Below are 19,926 nucleotides of genomic sequence, written 5' to 3'. Positions count from 1 at the left end.
TATGGTGAAAAACATTTTGGACAATTATTTGAGAGTGTGGGAGTCAAAAGATGCAAAACACTGCAAAAAGAAGACACAATATCAACCAAATTTTACTATGGAGCAGGGTATATTCCAGCATGTGCATCACTTTTTCAGCAGAAAATAAACACTTGAGAGCATGACCCACCTGACCATAAGAAATTACTTTTCAACCTCGTTCACCATTCAAACTCATGCTATACCAGTCACATCCAATGCCCTATGAAAAGTTAAGAAGCAAGATAAGAGTATATCAAAAAGGATAGACATGACAAACAGTTGTCTAATCTTATTTGCAAAGCGAAGTACAAATGTAAAAAAATATTCCAAAAACTTCAGCCCATATTCAATAAAATCCAGTGACCGGAATGAGTTTCCCCTCATACTTCCTGTGCTGCTTGGATAAATGTATTTAACAAAACAGCGCTAACAGTGTGAAACAAAATAAACTCAACAGAATGTTAACTAAGACATGCTCAACTTCATCCCTCAGAATTAACAAACCCATTTGATTGAATAGGGGCCATAATTATTTAGATCTGTGCAATTTCTACGAATAGCATAACATATGAGACACTTGTCTGACAGAAAATAAATATATAGTGTATATTTCAGAGCGATAGGCACTTTTTTTGAGCACGACTATGTACAGTGTAATGCATTAAACGGCTTAAAATTACTTTCAAAGCTGAGAAAGTAAAATTGTATTTTAAAAAACAACTTAATATAATAACTTCAACTTTCTTTTTTAAATGTATTCCATTTGTAGTGACTTGATTAACAGAAATGCATATTTTATAATAATGTATGTAGGGATAACTGCCAAAATAAAGGAAACACCAACATTAAGTGTCTTAATAGGGCGTTGGGCCACCACGAGCCAGAACAGCTTCAATGCAACTTGACATAGATTATATAAGTGTCTGGAAATCTATTGGAGGAAGGCGACACCATTCTTCCATAAGAAATGGCATAATTTGGTGTTTTGTCATACTCTGTTTTTTTTAACATATCCATGGTAGCCAAAATAATGGCCATAATAATGGCCGGCCCGGCATATTTATACATGACCCTAAGCACATGGGATGTTAATTTCTTAATTAACTCAGAAACCACACCTGGGTGGAAACACCTGCTTTCAATATACTTTGTATCACTCATTTACTCAAGTGTTTCCATTATTTTGGCAGTTACTCGTATGTCCCATTTGAATCCTTCAATAGAGTGCATGGGTTGCATGCATGTCCATCCAATCAACTAGTTATCTCAGTACAGACTTTTTTTCAGTGCAAATTTTCTTCAGTGGAGGGGCTCCTGATTCCTCCTCTTCTTCCTGTTGGAAATGTTGATATTTAAATAAATTGATTGTGGTGATTTCTTTAATGTTATTATTAAGAGCTTAAGCAATTACCAATCACAACTTTTCACAATCACAATTTTTTTTTAACATTAATAAAAATGGTCATATCCTTTATTACTATAGAAAATTACTTACCTCTGTGAATGGAACTCTTACTCGAACACCAAGGGGCAAAACCAGGTCTTCCTTGATCAATGTGGGAGGCTCATCAGCAACTTCATGTGCTGGCTGGGATGGCTCTGCATATAGAGTGAAAGACTGAGTGAAACACTTAAAAGATATTGAGATATTAACTGTAATATAGCCAATATATTATACCTCAGTTACAAGAGTGACATAATAGCTAGGGCCCAGAGTTTTTCCTAGTCAGGTTACAGGGTCTGGAAAAGCTCCTGGCCCTACATGGGTGCACTGTGCAGTGCGATGGTGTAGTATGCTAAACTAACTGTACCGTCCACACTCTCCTGGCCCAGCATGGGTGGTTGAGCATCTTCGGCCGTGCGGAGTGTTGTGGTGTGAGGAAGAGGACTGACTGCCTCACTGGCATGCTGGGAGCTTGAGCTGCTGCTGTCCATTTTGGGCTGGTAGACATCAGACAGGAAACTCTGGTTGCTGCATTCATCTGCGGTGAAAAGAACAGGAGCAGTCTTGAACGGTTTCAGACCAATATAATTTTCAATTCAGGAGGTCAATTTAAATTCCAATTAAAAAGTATGTAAACGTTTTTATCTGCATTTAGTGAATTTCCATAGAATTGCCCCCAACCCTGTTATATAGAGTATTGCAGTTTTTTAAAACCTGCTCCAAACTGCTTGTGCTTCTCACAGTCAGTCAGTGCCTCACCTAGGAAATCCATGGTAGAGCTGGTGTTTTCCAACACCACATCTTTTAGACCTCGAACCTCTCCAGTTATGGATTTGCTCCGGTATATCTGAAAGAGAAAAAAAGAGGCAGAGTGATAAGGTTGTTCTGTACACAAACTCATTAGATTCATGAACCATAGGATGGTCTGATGCAGTCATCTATTATTAGATACCAAACCTGTTTAGTGGCTGTCACAGGCACCCACTTGAATATGCGTAGGGATGTGTCTCCCACAGTTACCCACTTCTTCTCCCTGAAAATGAAATGTAATAGAACAGAGAATGGATTTACTACATTCAGTAATAAAAGCATGAACCAAAGATGCTGCTCATTTACTGGTGGCTATGCACAGAGCTAGGCTATGTAAATAGCCTATGTTCAAGTGCATTTTTTTTGCCTAATATTCCTGAACCTCGCCGAGGGAAACTGCTCAGATGGACAACGGATATTTTAAATGTGGGTCACAGTTATATCAGAATGCGTAACGTTGTAACAACATGTGGACAAGTGTAGCCATTTTGACAGACTGAACAATTCCGTTAGTCCTGCCCATAGAATTGCCGGGCTTCGGCAGCTTCGTCTCTCCATTGGCTGTTGTTTCAGTCACTCGCCAACCCTTCTAATATTTTCCGTGTGAAGTTTGTTGTGTGGCGTTGCAGATGTTTACATTTAATTTACATAATCCCCGCGGTTTTACTTACCATTTACGCACTTTTTCAATTGCTGCCAGCACCTTTTTAATATCATCTTTAGCACGACTTCGTGTCTCCGCGCGACCTGACCGTCCAGACATCTTTAGTTGTTACTTTTTGGAGATGTCTTTTCTTGCAACTCCAATCTTGCAGTGTGCTTACTCCTCCAATAAGCTAATATTCTCGCGAGGTTTTAACACCCATTCCCTTTTCCTAGTGGTTGGTTTGTCTGTTTTCTTCATCCTCCCCATCATCTTGGATACGACGTCATCGCATTACCATTGACAGTAAAATAATAGGTTGTTATGATGGAAATGATGGATATCTGGATATTCTAACCCCCAGAAAATAACATAAACGTAATGAATCAAACTGGATATAGTGTTTTTTTTACGAAGTTGGTTTATAAAGGATTTACAAAATTCACTATCAGATTGAAAGGGTTGATAATCATTGGGTATGAGAGGAAGTGAGGGTGGTGAAGAAACTACAATAGAGAGGGTGATTAGTGATTAGATCAAATTATGCACAGCTGGAGCTCACTCCCTGCCTTCTATCAATCATATGGTCAACGATTTTATTTTTATGTCTTGCAGAGGGTAGATAGCACTGAACAATAAACACTGATATGGCATGCATTTGTAATTTATGTTCAATTGAGCAAACCAGTGCTTGACTTGGATTGAAATTGGTGCCAGTACTCATTTTGTGTGCCGTTTCTGTTTATATTTATGTGCAGGAACTCTGCAATAGTTTTAAGCCAATATTATATCAGAGGTGCAGACACTGAAGCAGTAGAACATTTTAGGTGCTGGTACTCAGTTCCGGTGAGCTCCTGCCTAAGTCAAGCATTGGACTAAACAAATATTGATTAGCAGGCTCAATCAGCAGGGTGAGATATTTGGTGTAACCTTTATGTATTCTGATCTTATAGCTGTGGCTAATTACTTCAACTAGCTCTAGAAAAGACCCAGAACAGCGTAGCAGCACAGCTAACCTGGATTCTGTGCTTGATTTAGTTTGAGTGGCACAACGGAACCAACTGGAAAATCCTCCAAACTCAATCAAACACACCTCATTTTACATTTCACCCAGGCAGATCAAATCAAATTGTATTCCTCACTTGCTTTGAAAACAACAGGTGTGGACTAACAGTGAAATGCTTACTTACAGGCCCTTCCCAACAATGCAAAGAGAAAGAAAATAGAGAAATAATAAAAAAGTAAAATGCATAATAACAAAAGTAATAGTAGATACACAATGAGTAATTATAACTTGGCTATATACAAGGGGTACCAGTACCGAGTCGGTGTGCAGGGGTACGAGGTCATGGAGGTAGATAGTGTATGTAGATACTGTATACATATAACTAGGAATAAAGTGACAGATAGTAAACTGTAGCAGCAGTGTATATGATGAGTCAAAAAGTTAGCGCAAAAAGGGTCAATGCAGACAGTCCAGGGAGCTATTTGGTTTAACTAACTATTTAGCAGTTTTATGGCTTGGGGGTAGAAGCTGTTCAGGGTCCTGTTGGTTCCAGACTTGGTGCATAAGTACCGCTTGCCATGCGGTAGCAGAGAGAACACTATGACTTGGGTGGCTGGAGTCTTTGACCATTTTTAGGGCCTTTCTCTGACACCGCCTGGTATAGAGGTCCTGAATGGCATAGAGCTTGGCCCTAGTGATGTACTGGGCCGTACGCACAACACTCTGTAGCGTCTTGCAGTCGGATGCCAAGCAGTTGCCATACGAAGCGGTAATGCATCCAGTCAAGATGCTCTCAGCGGTGCAGGTGTAGAGCTTTTTGAAGATCTGAGGGCCCATGCATTTAGCTCCTCTGGCTGGCTGGTTTATCTGTGATAGTTTGCAAGCCCTGCCACATCCAATGAGCTTCAGAGCTGGTGAAGTAGGATTTGATCTTAGTCCTGTATTGAAGCTTTGCCTGTTTGATAGTTTGTTGGAGGGCGTAGCTATATTTCTTATAAGCATCCGGGTTAGTGTCCCGCTCCGTGAATTTTTGAAAACCCAAATCTTGCAATTCTGATGCTGTTAGATATTTTTGAGATGATGGACACACACTTTTCACACACACTACTGTCAAAGTACTGCACAGAAAACCAGCCTCTTGCCAGCTATCAAATATGAGAGGGCCAGCAGAAACCATGGAAATGATCTAATTCAAGGCCCACAGGAGTGGACTGGTGACCTGCAAGCTCCTGTGACCTATACAATAACATATTATAACCATATCCATAAAAACACATATTACACACATATTATTAGATCATATTATAACCACCATATTATTAATTTAGTTCTGGAGATTAATTGTTTACTCTGAATCAAAAATGAATAGGCCACTGGCATTTCTATTATGTAGGCTATTGTAGCAAAAACTCAATTAGACACTGACTGTAGGCCTACAGTCATAACATGGACTTTTCTATATTTACATTATGGTGATAAAGTCTGTACCAACAACCCAAACGCCATGTGCCTTCAATCATGCGTAATTGCGCATCATATCAAAATCAATAATGGTCCCATAATATTGATATAGATGGGCACCAGCAGAATTCTAGCCAGTCGTTGACATTTCTGGGCGGAGTCTGTGACAGTTGCATATGGGCCATAGAGAATGACAGAGATCTCTATTGGCCAAAATACCATGTTAGCATGGGCAGCGCAATTGAGGGCTTCCACATTGTAATATAGTCAACTGGCTGGGACTTTCCAGTCTGGTCTCATAGACTAGATGTAACATAGTAAATGTGAATCCGGGATACTCAAATTAGTGGAACGGTTAAATAAGGTATAACGCAAAAGTCTAGTGAACGTCTAGGAACCCAAAGGTTGTGTGTTCGAATCTCATCACGGACAACTTTAGTTTTTTAGATAATTAGCAGCTTTGCAACTAATTACATATTTTTAGCTACTTTACACCTACTTAGCATGTTAGCTAACACTAACATTAACCCTTTTACCTAACTCCTAACCTTAACCCTAACCTTACTTAGCTAATGTTAGCCACAACAAATTGGAATTTGTAACATATCTTACGTTTGGCAGATTTGTAACATACTGTGCGAATTACAATTCGTAACATTTCATACAAATTGGAATTCGTAACATATCATATGACATGGTTGACGGACATCCACAAATTAATACCTACCATTCAAAATGTAACATTGGCATGTCCCGGATTTACATGTACTATGTTATGTTGACTTCTGAGTCCAGGTTGGACTTCCAACTTCATTGGCTGATCCCTTCTGGTGACACTGCTGGAGTCATGTCCAACCGGGTCATCAGGAAGGTTTAGCCAATCGTGAAGAAGAAAATTGACTACTTCAAAATGGAGATAGCCTCAATGGCACTGCCCATGCTGTCACAGACGCTATAATAGCACAGCTACAAAAAATAAGTCCTCTATCTATTTCTATGGTTTGGGCAACTATTGCCCTAGTTCATCAGTGTCAAAACAGTGCAGCACATTTGCAAAAAAGCTGATTTAGACTGCATAGGGAGAAAGGTAATCAACATGAGAGCATTGGGATTATATTTTAAAATCAGCTTAGTGCAACCAGCAACCTCACTGTACATCAGGCTTAATGCTGCATTCTTAACCAAGTGGGAAGTGGGAATTTACTACATACGACTGGGAAAAATCTGCTTGAACGGCCCTCCAATTGATCATTACTAGTAGGAAACTCATCTATCATACTGAGCTCCCATTTCTCCCACACGCTGACCTCTGACGTCACATACTAAGAAAATGACCTTGATAATAGCATTTTGGCAGTTTCGTGCAAAAAACAAAGCATTAACTATAAAAAGCAATCTATTAATATGTTTTCTGAACACTATCATTTGTTTACAAGCTTGATAGCTGTAGTTTGAGTTTATGGTTAACACAGCTTGTTGGGCATGAGCGTTTCTCAACGTATTCAAAGCACATGAATTAATTTACGACTTCACAACTAGTAAATTCCCACCTCCTACTTGGTTACGAACGCAGCTTAAAAACATGACATCGTCTACAGAGGGAGACACGGTGGACAGGCGAAATGACCCCCTGAATTTGTCGACTGCCTGAACTATTATTGTCCAATTTTATGAATAATTTGACGATATCTCTGTAGAAATATTATTTTTCAGTGGAAATTCTAAAGAGATACAATGGACCGAGTGAAGAGCTCCATGCAGCAAGTACCGAACCCAATTCCCAAAGCGCTGATTCGTCGGACCGGTGGTGCCAACAGTTTAGAACTTGAAAAGGAGAACTTTGAACGCGGTCAGGTAAAGCACTTGTTTAGTGGGAATTCTGGATTTCTTGTACAGAATTAGAAGGGACTAAGAAATGTGAAGATATTATAATAGTTGGTGAAGCTTCGAGTTGGAATCGTCCGTTGCATTGAAGTTGGCAATGATCCGTTCAGCGTGAAAACTTGCGGACATGTCATGGTTTATCAGCTTGAGTGATTGGTGCTGCCTCGCAGGTTCGGATTTCCATGTTATTTTCTGTGAACATTGCTCATGATCTATGCACGAAGGTGTGTGCGCGCGCCAACTTGACCTAAATTATTGAGTGTTTACAGGAATGCATTGTTTCCTATGTTTGTAATACAATGTAGTAATATAGTACCACCACACAACAGCAAGCCAACATCATCATCTTCCCTCATTCTTAGCAGTGGGTAACATATTTGATACGAATGTTTGATAGCTATGCCTCAAATAGCTTCTACTAGATTAGAAAAGGTATCGTCACAAAGTTGATATTGCAAAGATTATAGAGACATGACATCATTGTTGGGTCTTCAGTGCAAGATCAAAATCTGTTGAAATAGGTCAGTCCTAAGAGCACAGATTTAGTTATTTGAGAAATTCTGCCTGATAAAGAACAGAGGTCTGATTTACCATCTCTCAGGAGAGGTGACGCCCACAACTGTGGAGAGAGAAGCAAAATGCTGTATGTGTCTGCCTGGACTATCCATAAAACCACTACCATGTATCGAACTGCAATAAAAAGCCTTTAAGTGCATCCTGGACACAGCACTAGAACCAATGGCCTGAGAGATATTGTGATGGGTTCTGGAAAGTACAATCAACCTACAAACTGGGGTGTGTGAGAGAGAGCTGGGTGGGACTATCATTGTTGCTTTTATCCAGGGAAATAAGTTTGATGAAAGGGTAGGACTGAGCAGCACTGTTTGTTGATGCCCTTTAAACTGGCAATCCACAGTTAAAACAATAAGTGTTTCGGTAAAAAGCTGAGGGATGGGGCTGTAACGACTCTCAAATTCATAGAACGAGCTATGGATGCAAGGACTGACCATCCATGATATCAACATTTTTGTTTTAATCATGTTTTGAGGCTATATAGTGTTTGTTTACAAACATTGGAGTAAAGCAAGCGTATATTTTGTGTTTTGATGGGGAATCAATGGGTACATATCATTAATTTATAAATAAAAAATGGGATGCAGTGACTGCAGATGGCCCCTTTAATGGTTTGGATGTACTTTGAATTCTCGATCCCATATAGCTGACAGTCTGTTACTCGAGCTGTAGTACAGAAAAACGCATGCTCATTTTTCATGCACAGCGTGGACAAGACACTTCCTGCTTGGCAGTCTCTTCCCAGATGGGGGGGTAGTCAAAAAGTAGGTCAGATGAATCAAGCCTTTTAAATTACCCTGCTCTGCTGAGGTTTTTTTTTTTTTTTAGTGGCAGATGCAACCTGCTTTCCCCCTCTTCTACTACAACCACTGCTAAATTAGCCAATGAGCTTTTGAGCACTCATTTGCGGGACTGACGATTGATCCAGAGAGCAGAGGTTTGCTGTCTCTTGTAGTCATAGTGTGCTATGACTGTGACATTGATTTTAGATTAAAGCCTACATTTATACATTTAGCCTATCATACCACATTCCTCTCAAAATTGCTCAATTCAGATACGATTCCTAATCTGGTTGTAGCAGTTGTTTTTGTTATGGTTGATTTTTGACGGCAGTCCCAAAGCTGTTTCGCCACGGAGGGAAGAATCAATGAGATCTTGTTTGTGCTTTAATACAGGGATTAGCCCCGAGTTAATCTGATCTGTTGTGGCTTGGATCTGCTTGAATCTCCTGGCTTTCACCACTGTCCCAAAACCACCTGTGGCTCTGCTCTAAGACCTCTGTTCAGGCACAAGCACTCTAATACAATCTATACTGGTCCCAGATCTGTTTGTGCTGTTACACCAATGACCATAAGAGTTTTATGGTGTTTAGAAATGTGCATTGACACAGAACAAGTCTCTAGAGTAGACAGATCGTGGTAAGGGTGAAGTCATGTGTCCCAGGGCTCCTATCTCGGTTTCTTAGAGCCTGAGAGTCGGGTAAACAACAAGGGTGTGTTCAGATTCAGAGTACTCACTACTTCATTTTGTCCGCAGAGTTATAAAAATACCTCACCCATGCCCAGATAACACATTCAGCATGCATGTAATGACATGTTTAGAGAACTGAAATAAGTAGTGTCCTCTCTAATTGGAGATGGAATGAATCTACAGTGTGCTTGTTTATGAAGGACTGCCATGCCTCTCTGTGGAGTCGCAGTTGTACTGCTACGTATCAGTTTCCCATCGGTCATGAAATGTAACGGCACAGTTGTTTAAAAAAAAAAGAGCTCAATGACCAGCTTGAGAGAAACTATTTTAGTCGTTTCAACAGTCCCCCTCCACTTGAACACCGTACTTTAATTAACCATCTAACTTCCAGAGCTGCCATCTCTTTCTCTTCTGGAATGACAGGCCCGACTTTTCAGGTAGCCTGGCGGGTAGGAGCGTTGGGCCAGTAACCGAAAGGTTGCTGGATCAAATCCCAGAGCTGACACGGTAAAAATCTGTCATTCTGCCCCTGAGCAAGGCAGTTAACCCACTGCCAGAAACCATAGCTCAGTACTGCCTGCTACAATGACGGCGTGTCTGTCTGGATAGTGGTCTGAAATGAGAGAAACATGGCTGCGTCTGTGAGAAAGCTACTTCCGTTCAGCCTGGCACCCCACTTTAGAACCTCTCCTGGGTCTCTCAGCTCCCAGACGGGGCTTTCTATTGTGGGATACATCCTGAGAGTGACTCCACCACACAGCAATGTGGCTTACATAATTAAGTCTTAAATTTAGATCCAGATTCTTCCTGCCTGTCTCCAGCCCCCCTGCATCCCACAGCTCTCCAAGACAGGCTGCCTCTGGATATTCAGTACGGTTCGTTCCTTGTCATTTCAGCAAGTCATGACACCCACCATCTCAGATTGTTCTGAAATTGTTTCTGTTAGAAACAGATAAGACTAGCATTCCTGCAACATTATTTGGTTGAAATCTAATTAGATCTCTGAGAAATTAAGCTAATTGATTGCACCCAAATTGGCCATTTTTAATTTATAGGATTAATATAATATTCAAAGAATCCAAAGAAATTGTCAAAAGCTCCCCACGGAACCCCTACACCCCACACCAATCAGTTCTCTATGTCTGACAAGGAGCGTGGAGTGTGAAAAGGCTAATATATAATACAAAACCAACACATGGATTGCTGTCATACCTTCTCAATAGACTGCTTACAGGGTAAGGAAACCAATATGTAATTGAGTAATTTTGGTTAACGATCGCTTTAACATTGAGCAATCACTTGGAACAGTACCATCTTGTGGCCAGAACCTGGCAATATCAGGGTGTAGGATGGGACATAAACCTAACAACTTCAATGACTAATTTCACTGAACAGGGGGGAAAAAAACATCACCAAATTCACTGGGAAAACATTACATAGGATGTAGAAACAATACTCTGAGCCGTAGTACCATACTACATGTCAGACATAGAGAACTGATACTATATACTTGTTGTTGGGGATTGGCGTGGGGGGTCTGTGGGTGATAATTTATTTGGATTCCTCATGTCTTACTCATTGTTAGAAAAAGGTTTGGTCCAAATCAGATGTCAGGTACTATATTTATTGAATATTATATGAATCCTATATATTAAAATTGCCAATTTAGATGCAATCAATTAGCTTAATTTCTTAGATCAAATTATATTTAAACTAAATTATGTTGCAGGAATGCTAATCTTATCTGTTTCTAACAACAGAAACTTTCAGAAAAATCTGAGATGGTGGGTGTCGAAATCCACTTGTGCTTTTTGAGCATGAGAGTCATTCTGACACTTTTTGAGGATGTTAACAGTTTGCTTCTTAGATGATGATCTTAGTTTGACTAAGAGATGCTGTGGCACTGCTATATCTCTATCTGGTAATCAATGCTGCCCACCCCACCGCCTGTGCCCCCTTTAGTGGAGCACTGTGGTGCCCTGGCAGCTGTGGAATTTGGAGGAGGATCCACGACCATGTCCCTTGGGCACAAGCAGCACAGCATGGCGGACCCAGACAAGCACTCTCTAATCTCTCTCTCTCTCTCTGTTACACACACTCTTGGTCTTCCTTTCTCTTCCTGCCTTTGTAAGATACCCCCACTCTGTGCTTGTACCCTGTCATTATAACCAGAGTGAGTTGGAGAGGGGTAGTTACACACACGCACACACAGTGAGAGCGAAAGCGGCCCGGGCCCATTAAAACCACTGAGGCAGCAAAAACAGCAGGCACTGGCCTGTGACCTCATTGCACCGGCTGTAGATTAAAAAGTCCTGGACATGAGTGGCAGGTCAGCCATTGGAACAAAGTACTGAAATGAGATCAAAATGGCATTAACTCTGGCTTTAATTTGGATGGATTAGATATTTTAAAACCTAAAAAAAAGTTGATTGGACATTGGATGCTTTGGTTACATCATCACAAGGACCTACATTTGTATTATTGACTTTTAGTTCATCATTACAATAATACTTGTGATTTTAGATCTAACTTTCTGACTTCATTATTGCGTAAATCCATTATAGCTTAGGGGATACTGTTCACACACAGTAGTGATTTTATTATTTTTTTACCTTTATTTTACTATGCCCTAATGTCTGGCCAACTGGATAGAAGGGCCTACTCAGCGATTAAATGTCGTTGTGACATACCAGTAAGTCGTTTTTGTTCTGGAACGGTTTTGTCTCAGCCATTTATATGAACTTTGCCCACAGAATTGAGACAGAGAGGCTTTCACCCTTAACTCGGCGTGTGTGGTGTGCTTGTGTGTGCTCGGCACCACCCTCACTAAGGCGGAATTAATGTACGGGAACCCAGACGAAAAGAGAAACTCAGTTGTTCAAACAATCAATATTCTACAACTGACTACAATATAAACATGATAGTCATAAAGGCCTAGAGTAGTGTATGTGAGAATTGCAGCCTCTCCATAGAGCCGTGCTCGATGGGTCCACCCACACCATTGGCCCACACCGTACCAGGAAGTGAAGAGACTGTAGTGAAGAGCAGGCTTTGTCTGAAGACAGTCTGTTTGTGTGTAGCGGCCAGTCTGCCAGCAGGACAATGGGTCACATATTGATTACTGTGAACTATGCTCCTCACTTGGCCCAAGTAATAATAATAATTGTAACTTTAATTGTTAATGTGCTTTTCATGCATGACACACCATGAATTCAGAAAAAATACTTAATTTCATATGTTCAGGACCAAATTGCTGAGGTTATTACTAAAGAATGATATGCATAGTCTAATATTGACTTGTTTGTGCTTTGTCAAAGTTGTTTTTTTAGCTATCTGAAATTATCTGAGCTGTTTGATTTTGTGTGTGAAGATTCCAGACAGTGCAATAATTTCACGATTATGATATAAACCTCTGTCTGAGAGTAACCAGAGGAGGGCACTATTTACCTAAAATGACTGATGTAAGCTAAAGTTTATAACCACATTGCCTCAGCATAGTTGAAGACTGAAAACGGCTCCTTTTTGCAGTGTCACCGTATAACTTTGATATTGACAGTGACTTGTTTTAATTATGCTACTGTAGGCTACCCTTTTCGTATAGCACATCCTATTTCAATATGGCCAATAAACATAGGCCTACATCAGACAGTAATGTTATGGTCACATGTAAGCAGTCCCCAAATCACAGATTATTTGTTACTGTTGCACTGGTTGTGGAAAGTTACATTGTTTACCATCATGATGATTTGCAGTGTGCCCGAGCCGCGCTGGTCTGGTGTCTCATCATGTATTTTCTATTTTTTCAGGATAGTATAATTTGTTACATGTTGAGGTACGAAGTTAGTTTGGGCGGGGGTTTGTGCCATCCCCAGTCTGCACCTATTGTTTCACAGAGAGAGCACGCTATTGTTTACACAAAATCCCCGGACAGATATTCAATTCTTGATGTTTAGAACCACCGGCCGTCCTGTTTAGATATATATATTTTAAATATTGCAATCTACAACGCTATACAACATATTCAAAAAATACACGAGAGGGAGATGTTCCCGTGTGTAGCCTACTCTAGAAGTAGGTTGTCGTTTTCTAGACAGTTCTGTTCCGCTTCTCGACAGTCAGATGCTGTGGCTGGGAGCCCCCACTGTTAACTGAGCACGTAGGACCGGGAGAAGGGACACGGAAGGAAAGGAATTGGAGAGCATTTGATATCAAATCAAATTGGGACACATGTTGAGTTAACGGGTCCACTCCACCACCCTCTACCGTCTACCTCATAAGCGATTCTAGATTTCTAATTTCCCAGTTGTAGACGATTCTGTCGAAGTATTGCCATCGACCGGATTCGTCTTTGAGCTCACAGCCACCCTGCATTTTTCTGGGACTATGGATCTTAGTAAAATGGTAGGTTTCCAGATATCGATTTATTTTTTCCAGTGAACATTGTTACAAAGGCGCAACAAATATGTGTGTTCGGGGTGAGAGTGAACTCATTTGTTACCAGGATTGTTTATTTAGTAAATTACAAGTTAGGATACTGCCTTCGGGATATATGTTCATGGTCGCTCTAAATAATTTGCTGATCATGCAACTGTATCGAGTGGTGTTTTTTAAGTTGGCCGTGTATGCTATGGATTGTTATAGGATAGTCCAGACTCTAGTCGGATGCATGTTTTAGTGTAGGATATAACTAGTGTATTGGGCTATAGTTTGCTAATGAATTTCCCCCGACTGATCGGATGTTTCCCCCTTATTTTCTCACATTGGCCCGTTTTCTATGGTCATTAGATAACGTAAGCACGCGCACGTTTTCCACGGTGACTAGAATATCAAATAGCTATCTGGCTATAGTGTTGTTTTCTTGGAGGAAAGCGATGTCAGTCAGACTTATGGTAGCCCAGCTACTTTGCAATGCGTGTCGTGGGTCAGTTAAATACTTTCTATAAGGCTACTAGAGACATCAGTATATATACTAATAGGTTGGATTGCACAATACATTTAACATATTTTACTAACCACCAGGGACATAAGATATAGCGTTACAAACCACACATGATTAGTTCGGGAATAATAATCACTCTTATTGATAGAGAACCATCACATTTTTGTTACATCATGAGTGTCATTGCAAATATCATGGCTGATAGTGATAGAGGCTCTGCATGCTGTTTTGTATGATTGATCACGAATGGCCTACTACAGCAGATGGAGAGCATTGATTTAGTAATTTGTGAATAGGGGAATCCCCACTTGAGAAATCCCCCCTCAGGGTCAGTTCAACACTGGCTGGACTTGGTGTGAGAGTTCCAGAGCAGGTGCACTGGCAGGGCCAAAGCACCAAGACTGCCCTTTCAATGCCAACATGGTGTAGTAGGCTACTATAGCTCTGTATAGAGGGGTGGGGGAAGGGGGTCAATACCAAGCTTTGTGCTCCTCCTGAAATCTCATTGATGTGGAGGTAACCGTTGAACAAACACACAACAGTTTGTTTGAGGCAAACACCGGTTGTGATGGAATACGTTCCTCCGTTGTTCTTGGAAGCAACACAGGTTGCTCAAAGTCACGTTATAAATATGTTATTGGAGCGCTGTTCACCGCTCTGGATCAAACAGGCGAAGCCTCAAGGCTGCTCTCTGAGACAAGTTCCTCTCTCTCGGGCCAGAGGAAGATAAAGGCCTGCCTGCCACCTGCCTGTCAGTGTCCTCTTAGCTCAGACTCCTCTGCTTTGGTTATTTATGTCATGCACTGAGAGACAACGGTATGAAAACATCAACACTCTTGGCAGATGCAAGAATCGAAAGCAGATATCGAATCGTTCTCAAAGAGGGCCCACTACTGTTGTTAAGGTGAACTAAAGCCTAGTCTTGTAAGACTGTATTACATTTCTACAGTGTCATAGCGTCTTTATCAAGGTAAATTAGTGGAAATGTCCATAGAGAAACCACAAACTAATTCAGCGGCGGATGTGCTTGCCCTTTTACTTTTATGACATCGGCACTTCTTCAGGAAGTTAGCTCCACTAGTTACACAAAGCAGATAGGAGGCCTCCCTCACAGGAGGTTGCAGAAAGCTGTCTTGTCAAAGGAGGCTCGTAAACGGACCATGGGGTTTAGGTTTTATTACGCCAGGGCCTTTGGCCCCCAAGGTCCACACTCCGGCCAGTATGTCTCTTCAACCACCTGCCGTCCTGTCTTCCAGCCCAAGCCCCACAGGAACAAAAGCTGTTGTCGGTGACGTTATAGACTTTGACTAGCTCAATGCTGGCAGTTTTGAACTGATAATCCACCTGGCCGTGCTGCTGCTACAGTTTCAACTGTTCTGCCTGCGGCTATGGAACCCTGACCTGTTCACCGGACGTGCTCCCTGTCCCAGACCTGCTGTTTTCAACTCTCTAGAGACAGCAGGAGCGGTAGAGATACGCTCAATGATCGGCTATTAAAAGCCAACTGACATTTACTCTTGAGGTGCTGACCTGTTGCAACCTCGACAACTACTGTGATTATTATTATTTGACCATGCTGGTCATTTATGAACATTTGAACATCTTGGCCATGTTCTGTTATAATCTCTACCCGGCACAGCCAGAAGAGGACTGGCAACCCCTCATAGCCTGGTTCCTCTCTAGGTTTCTTCCTAGGTTTTGGCCTTTCTAGGGAGTTTTTCCTAGCCACCGTGCTTTTACACCTGCATTGCTTGCCGTTTGGGGTTTTAGGCTGGGTTTCTGTACAGCACTTTGAGATATCAGCTGATCTAAGAAGGGCTATTTAAATACATTTGATTTTATAATGGAGTCTTAATAGACATGAGACAATGAGAAGTAGGGCGACAATACAGTAGTATTCAGTGTACAAAATATTTAGGCCTATCAGTTTGATTCTGGACAGTATATTTCCAGTCTGGTCCTGAGTAAGGTCCTGCGTTTTTTTTCTGAGCATATGACCTGACCAGGAAAAACTATTTTTTTTAAAATGTTTACCCCTTTTTCTCCCCAATTTTTTTTTTGAATTTTTACCCCTTTTTCTCCCCAATTTTGTGGTATCCAATTGTTGTAGTAGCTACTATCTTGTCTCATCGCTACAACTCCCGTACGGGCTCGGGAGAGACATAGGTTGAAAGTCATGCGTCCTCCGATACACAACCTAACCAGCCGCACTGCTTCTTAACACAGCACGCATCCAACCCGGAAGCCAGCCACACCAATGTGTCGGAGGCTACACCGTGCACCTGGCCACCTTGGTTAGCGCGCACTGCGCCCGGCCCGCCACAGGAGTCGCTGGTGCGCGATGAGACAAGGACATCCCTACCGACCAAGCCCTCCCTAACCCGGACGACGCTAAGCCGCGTCGCCCCACGGACCTCCCGGTCGCGGCCGTTTACGACAGAGCCTGGTCGCGAACCCAGGGACTCTGATGGCACAGCTGGCGCTGCAGTACAGCGCCCTTAACCACTGCGCCACCCGGGAGGCCAGGAAAAACTCTTTACTTAAATGGGGAGGGACGATCTAAACTTGTCCAATAAGAACACTCAATTTCTGTTGCAAAACATTTAGCTACGGTGTGCCCTAATGAACACAACCCTGGTCTAATCCATGTTGGCTTTATGTTCACATAGACAGGAAGAGTGGCCATGCTGGAGGGATTGTCTTTTATGTTTTCTTTCCCTACCGTGCCAGGCTCTTAGAGGTGTAGAATGAGTGTTCCATGGGAGTGGAAATCGACGTCAGAAATGTGAGCAAATTTGTCAAATGCTCCTTTACCGAAACAAGTAACATAGAGGGCCCTTTTCAGTGTGCTGACCTTTTAAGATTGGTGGAGTTCCAACCTGAAGAAATAATATAACCTAAACCCTCTCACTTTTACACTCTATGGCTTTTACAACTTGTTGCTTTGAGGGACGTTAGTAATATGCTTGGTTTTAGGTTTTCACATTTGCTTCCTAAAAAGGTGTGTTTTTAAGTGCATAGTATGATGACTTGTTTTCACACAGCCTGTCTAGTGTGACGTAATGTGAAGTGAGTAACTTTTCAGGAAGTGGCTATTACGTGTTTTTAGTTATTTCAAAATTTCCATCTCAAGCAATCCTTGTCGGCAGGAGAGCACTATTGGTGTCAAACAGCTACAAATTGTGTGTGTGCGTGCGTGACCTCAGGTGGGGAGGTAAAAGTTTAAAACTATGTCCAGTTGACCATTGGCCTGGAAGATGCTGGCAAAGGAAACATTATAAAAGGGGAGCTGTGAGGTCTGTTTGGGTTGGCACCGGGTACTAGGCCTGAGGAGGAGGAGGAATAGTGGAGGAGCTGGGTGCATTTTTCGACAGGCAGGAAATGGGCTGGACAGGGTGTGCCAAGACAGCAAGCCTGACTGAGCACCCCTCTCCCCCTGCTCTCTTCCACCCCCCCCCCAGACCCACTGACCCTCTCCCCACCACAGCACCTCTGTGTACAGTGGCGGCGCATTCACAGGCAGCCATCCATATTTCCTGTTTTCATTCCCTCCCCCCATCCTTCCCTGTTTACCCATTCCTCTTGAGGTGGTGGGCAAGTCTTAGCAGTACCACCGCAGCAGCCCGCCGTGCACCTCCAGTCCACGGTGCCTGATGAAAGCACTGTGGGAACAGGGAATAGTTTGTGCTGCTTGGCCCCTGCTTGTGTTCTGGTGTGGTTTCAGCACAGCGTGAACAGCAGATCATCTGAAACGCTATCTATCAAGACCACTAACCAAAAAGCACTCTTCTTCCCTGTCAGCCATGTAGATTATGTATGGATAGAAGCTCGCCAAACTCATGAGAACCCAGGCTCCTTTATTTAGACTATTATTTTGATTGGATTGATTGCGTGAATCCAATCAATGCAGATGTTTTTCAACCATCATTAACTTTATTCTGCTCTTCAACCATTTTCCTAGAGTAGTGCTAAAAAATATACTGCGTTGTCGTCAAAATCATCTCGTGTCCTAGTACCGATATGTCTGCAGGAAAAACTTGCAATGCAAAATGTTCCCCATTATGCCATGGGATGGGCCATTAGTCATGTTCATGTCAAGCAGTCAAAACCATTATTCAAATGCTTTCTTTGGGGAAATGACTCATCAATGAGAGATCGCTGCATTATTAAACAGGCACTGACCGGGCGGCTTTTAAGGCACCGGCTATGTCCTGCTCAGTACTAGACAAGACAGGCTCATACTGAATCCGAATCCACCCCTAAAGCCTGGGCACTCTTGTAGATCTCAAAGGATCTTTAAGCAGTATGGTAATTCCTTCACCTTGTCTTCTGATAGGCTGGGTGGAGTTTTCACCATATTGCTTGCATTTATCCTTTAAGCTCAACAAGTGTGTAGGCCATTTGGGTTTGTTTCTTGACAGTGTCACTGCCACACAGCCAGGTGAGGACTAGCATATCAATGACAACAGGAGAGGCCTCTAGAGTTCTCTGTGCATTACATAGGTGGGCCCAGTCCAGACTAGTCTGTCTGTGTGGCGAGCCTCATCCTCTGTCTAATCTCCACAACCGCAACACACCCACCACCACAGTCTGTTTCTCACCTACTAATTCAATTTTCTAGCAGTCATCATCTCACTTCATCGGCTGCCCATGCTGCGACGAGACGAGTTAATAGGCCTGTCGATGCCAGCGAGCCGCTCCAGCTTCTAGTCCCATTGGCTTGCCAGGAGTCCTGAGCAGCTGGCACTCTCTTTCAGACGGACGACAAAGTCGCTCTGTGGACTAATTGGGTCGTTCCTGTGTGGGAACTGCTTGCACAAGTGCTGGGAGCCTTCCATCGTTCCTTGGAATTTTTAAAGTTTTATTTTTTTTTTTTTTACAGAAAGAAATGGAGTGGGGATTTGACTGAAATGTAACGGTAGTGCTATTTTTACACTGAACAAAAATATAAATGCACCATGGAAAGTGTTGGTCCCATGTTTCATGAGCTGAAATAAAATATCCCAGAAATGTTCAATTTTGTATTTCACAAAAAAGTTTGGCACAAATTTGTTTACATCCCGGTTAGTGAGCATTTCTCCTTTGCCAAGATAATCCATCCACCTGATAGGTGTGGCATATCAAGAAGCTGATTAAACAGCATGATCATTACACAGGTGCACCTTGTGCTAGGAACAATAAAAGGCCACTCTAAAATGTGTAGTTTTGTCACACAACCCATTTGGCATGTTGACTGCAGGAATGTCCACCAGAGCTGTTGCCAGATAAATTAATGTTCATGTCTCTACCATAAGCCGCCTTCAATGTCGTTTTAGAGAATTTGACAGTTTGTCCAACTGGCCTCACAACCGCAGACCCTGTATGGCGTTGTGTGGGCGAGCAGTTTGTTGATGTCAACGTTGTGAACAGAGTGGTGGCCTTGGGGTTATGGTATGGGCAGGCATAGGCTACTAACACCGATTTGGATTTTATCGATGGCAATTTCAATGCATGGAGATAACGTGACGAGATCCTGAGGCCCATTGTCGCGCCATTCATCTGCCGCCATCACCCCATTTCAGCGTAATCCACGGCCCCATGTTGCAAGGATCTGTACACAATCCCTGGATGCTGAAAATATATAAGTTCTTCCATGGCCTGCATACTCACCAGACATGTCACCCATTGAGCATGTT

General features: G+C 42.2%; 2 protein-coding genes across 4 annotated transcripts in view; one reads left to right on the top strand and one right to left on the bottom strand.

Annotated features, from left to right (window-relative positions):
* Positions 1–74: 74 nt before the first annotated feature.
* On the bottom strand, positions 75–3,306 carry LOC139383153 (B-cell CLL/lymphoma 7 protein family member B-B-like). Its single transcript, XM_071127513.1, has 6 exons — positions 2,947–3,306; positions 2,423–2,498; positions 2,225–2,312; positions 1,833–2,003; positions 1,517–1,620; positions 75–1,354 (listed from the first exon to the last, which is right to left on the bottom strand). The coding sequence occupies exons 1-6, from the start codon at positions 3,036–3,038 to the stop codon at positions 1,283–1,285; spliced, it is 603 nt and encodes a 200-aa protein (XP_070983614.1). The 5' UTR covers positions 3,039–3,306; the 3' UTR covers positions 75–1,282.
* A 3,632-nt stretch (positions 3,307–6,938) lies between these two features.
* LOC139383144 (huntingtin-interacting protein 1-like) overlaps positions 6,939–19,926 on the top strand; it is a 46,348-nt gene continuing 33,360 nt past the window's right edge. The window contains exon 1 of one of the 3 annotated variants that reach the window (XM_071127498.1): positions 6,939–7,239. In XM_071127498.1, the coding sequence (XP_070983599.1) occupies positions 7,120–7,239 (120 nt within the window). In that variant the 5' untranslated portion in view covers positions 6,939–7,119. Of the gene's footprint in view, positions 7,240–13,062; positions 13,714–19,926 lie in introns of those variants that run through there. The other 2 variants (XM_071127499.1, XM_071127500.1) reach the window with 2 other exon arrangements.

Source organism: Oncorhynchus clarkii, chromosome 24 (genome assembly GCF_045791955.1).
Source record: "Oncorhynchus clarkii lewisi isolate Uvic-CL-2024 chromosome 24, UVic_Ocla_1.0, whole genome shotgun sequence".
In the NCBI taxonomy this organism is placed as follows: domain Eukaryota; kingdom Metazoa; phylum Chordata; class Actinopteri; order Salmoniformes; family Salmonidae; genus Oncorhynchus; species Oncorhynchus clarkii.
The sequence above is the reverse complement of the archived record's forward strand: the minus strand, read 5'-3'. Positions and strand labels throughout refer to the sequence as shown.

Excerpts from the sequence above, each read along its gene's own strand:
- LOC139383153 (XM_071127513.1), bottom strand. The coding sequence starts at position 3,038 with ATGTCTGGACGGTCAGGTCGCGCGGAGACACGAAGTCGTGCTAAAGAT. Across the intron at positions 2,313-2,422 it reads CTGTGACAGCCACTAAACAG|ATATACCGGAGCAAATCCAT; the intron begins GTTTGGTATCTA and ends TTTCTCTTTCAG. Across the intron at positions 2,004-2,224 it reads CTCTACCATGGATTTCCTAG|ATGAATGCAGCAACCAGAGT; the intron begins GTGAGGCACTGA and ends TTTTCACCGCAG.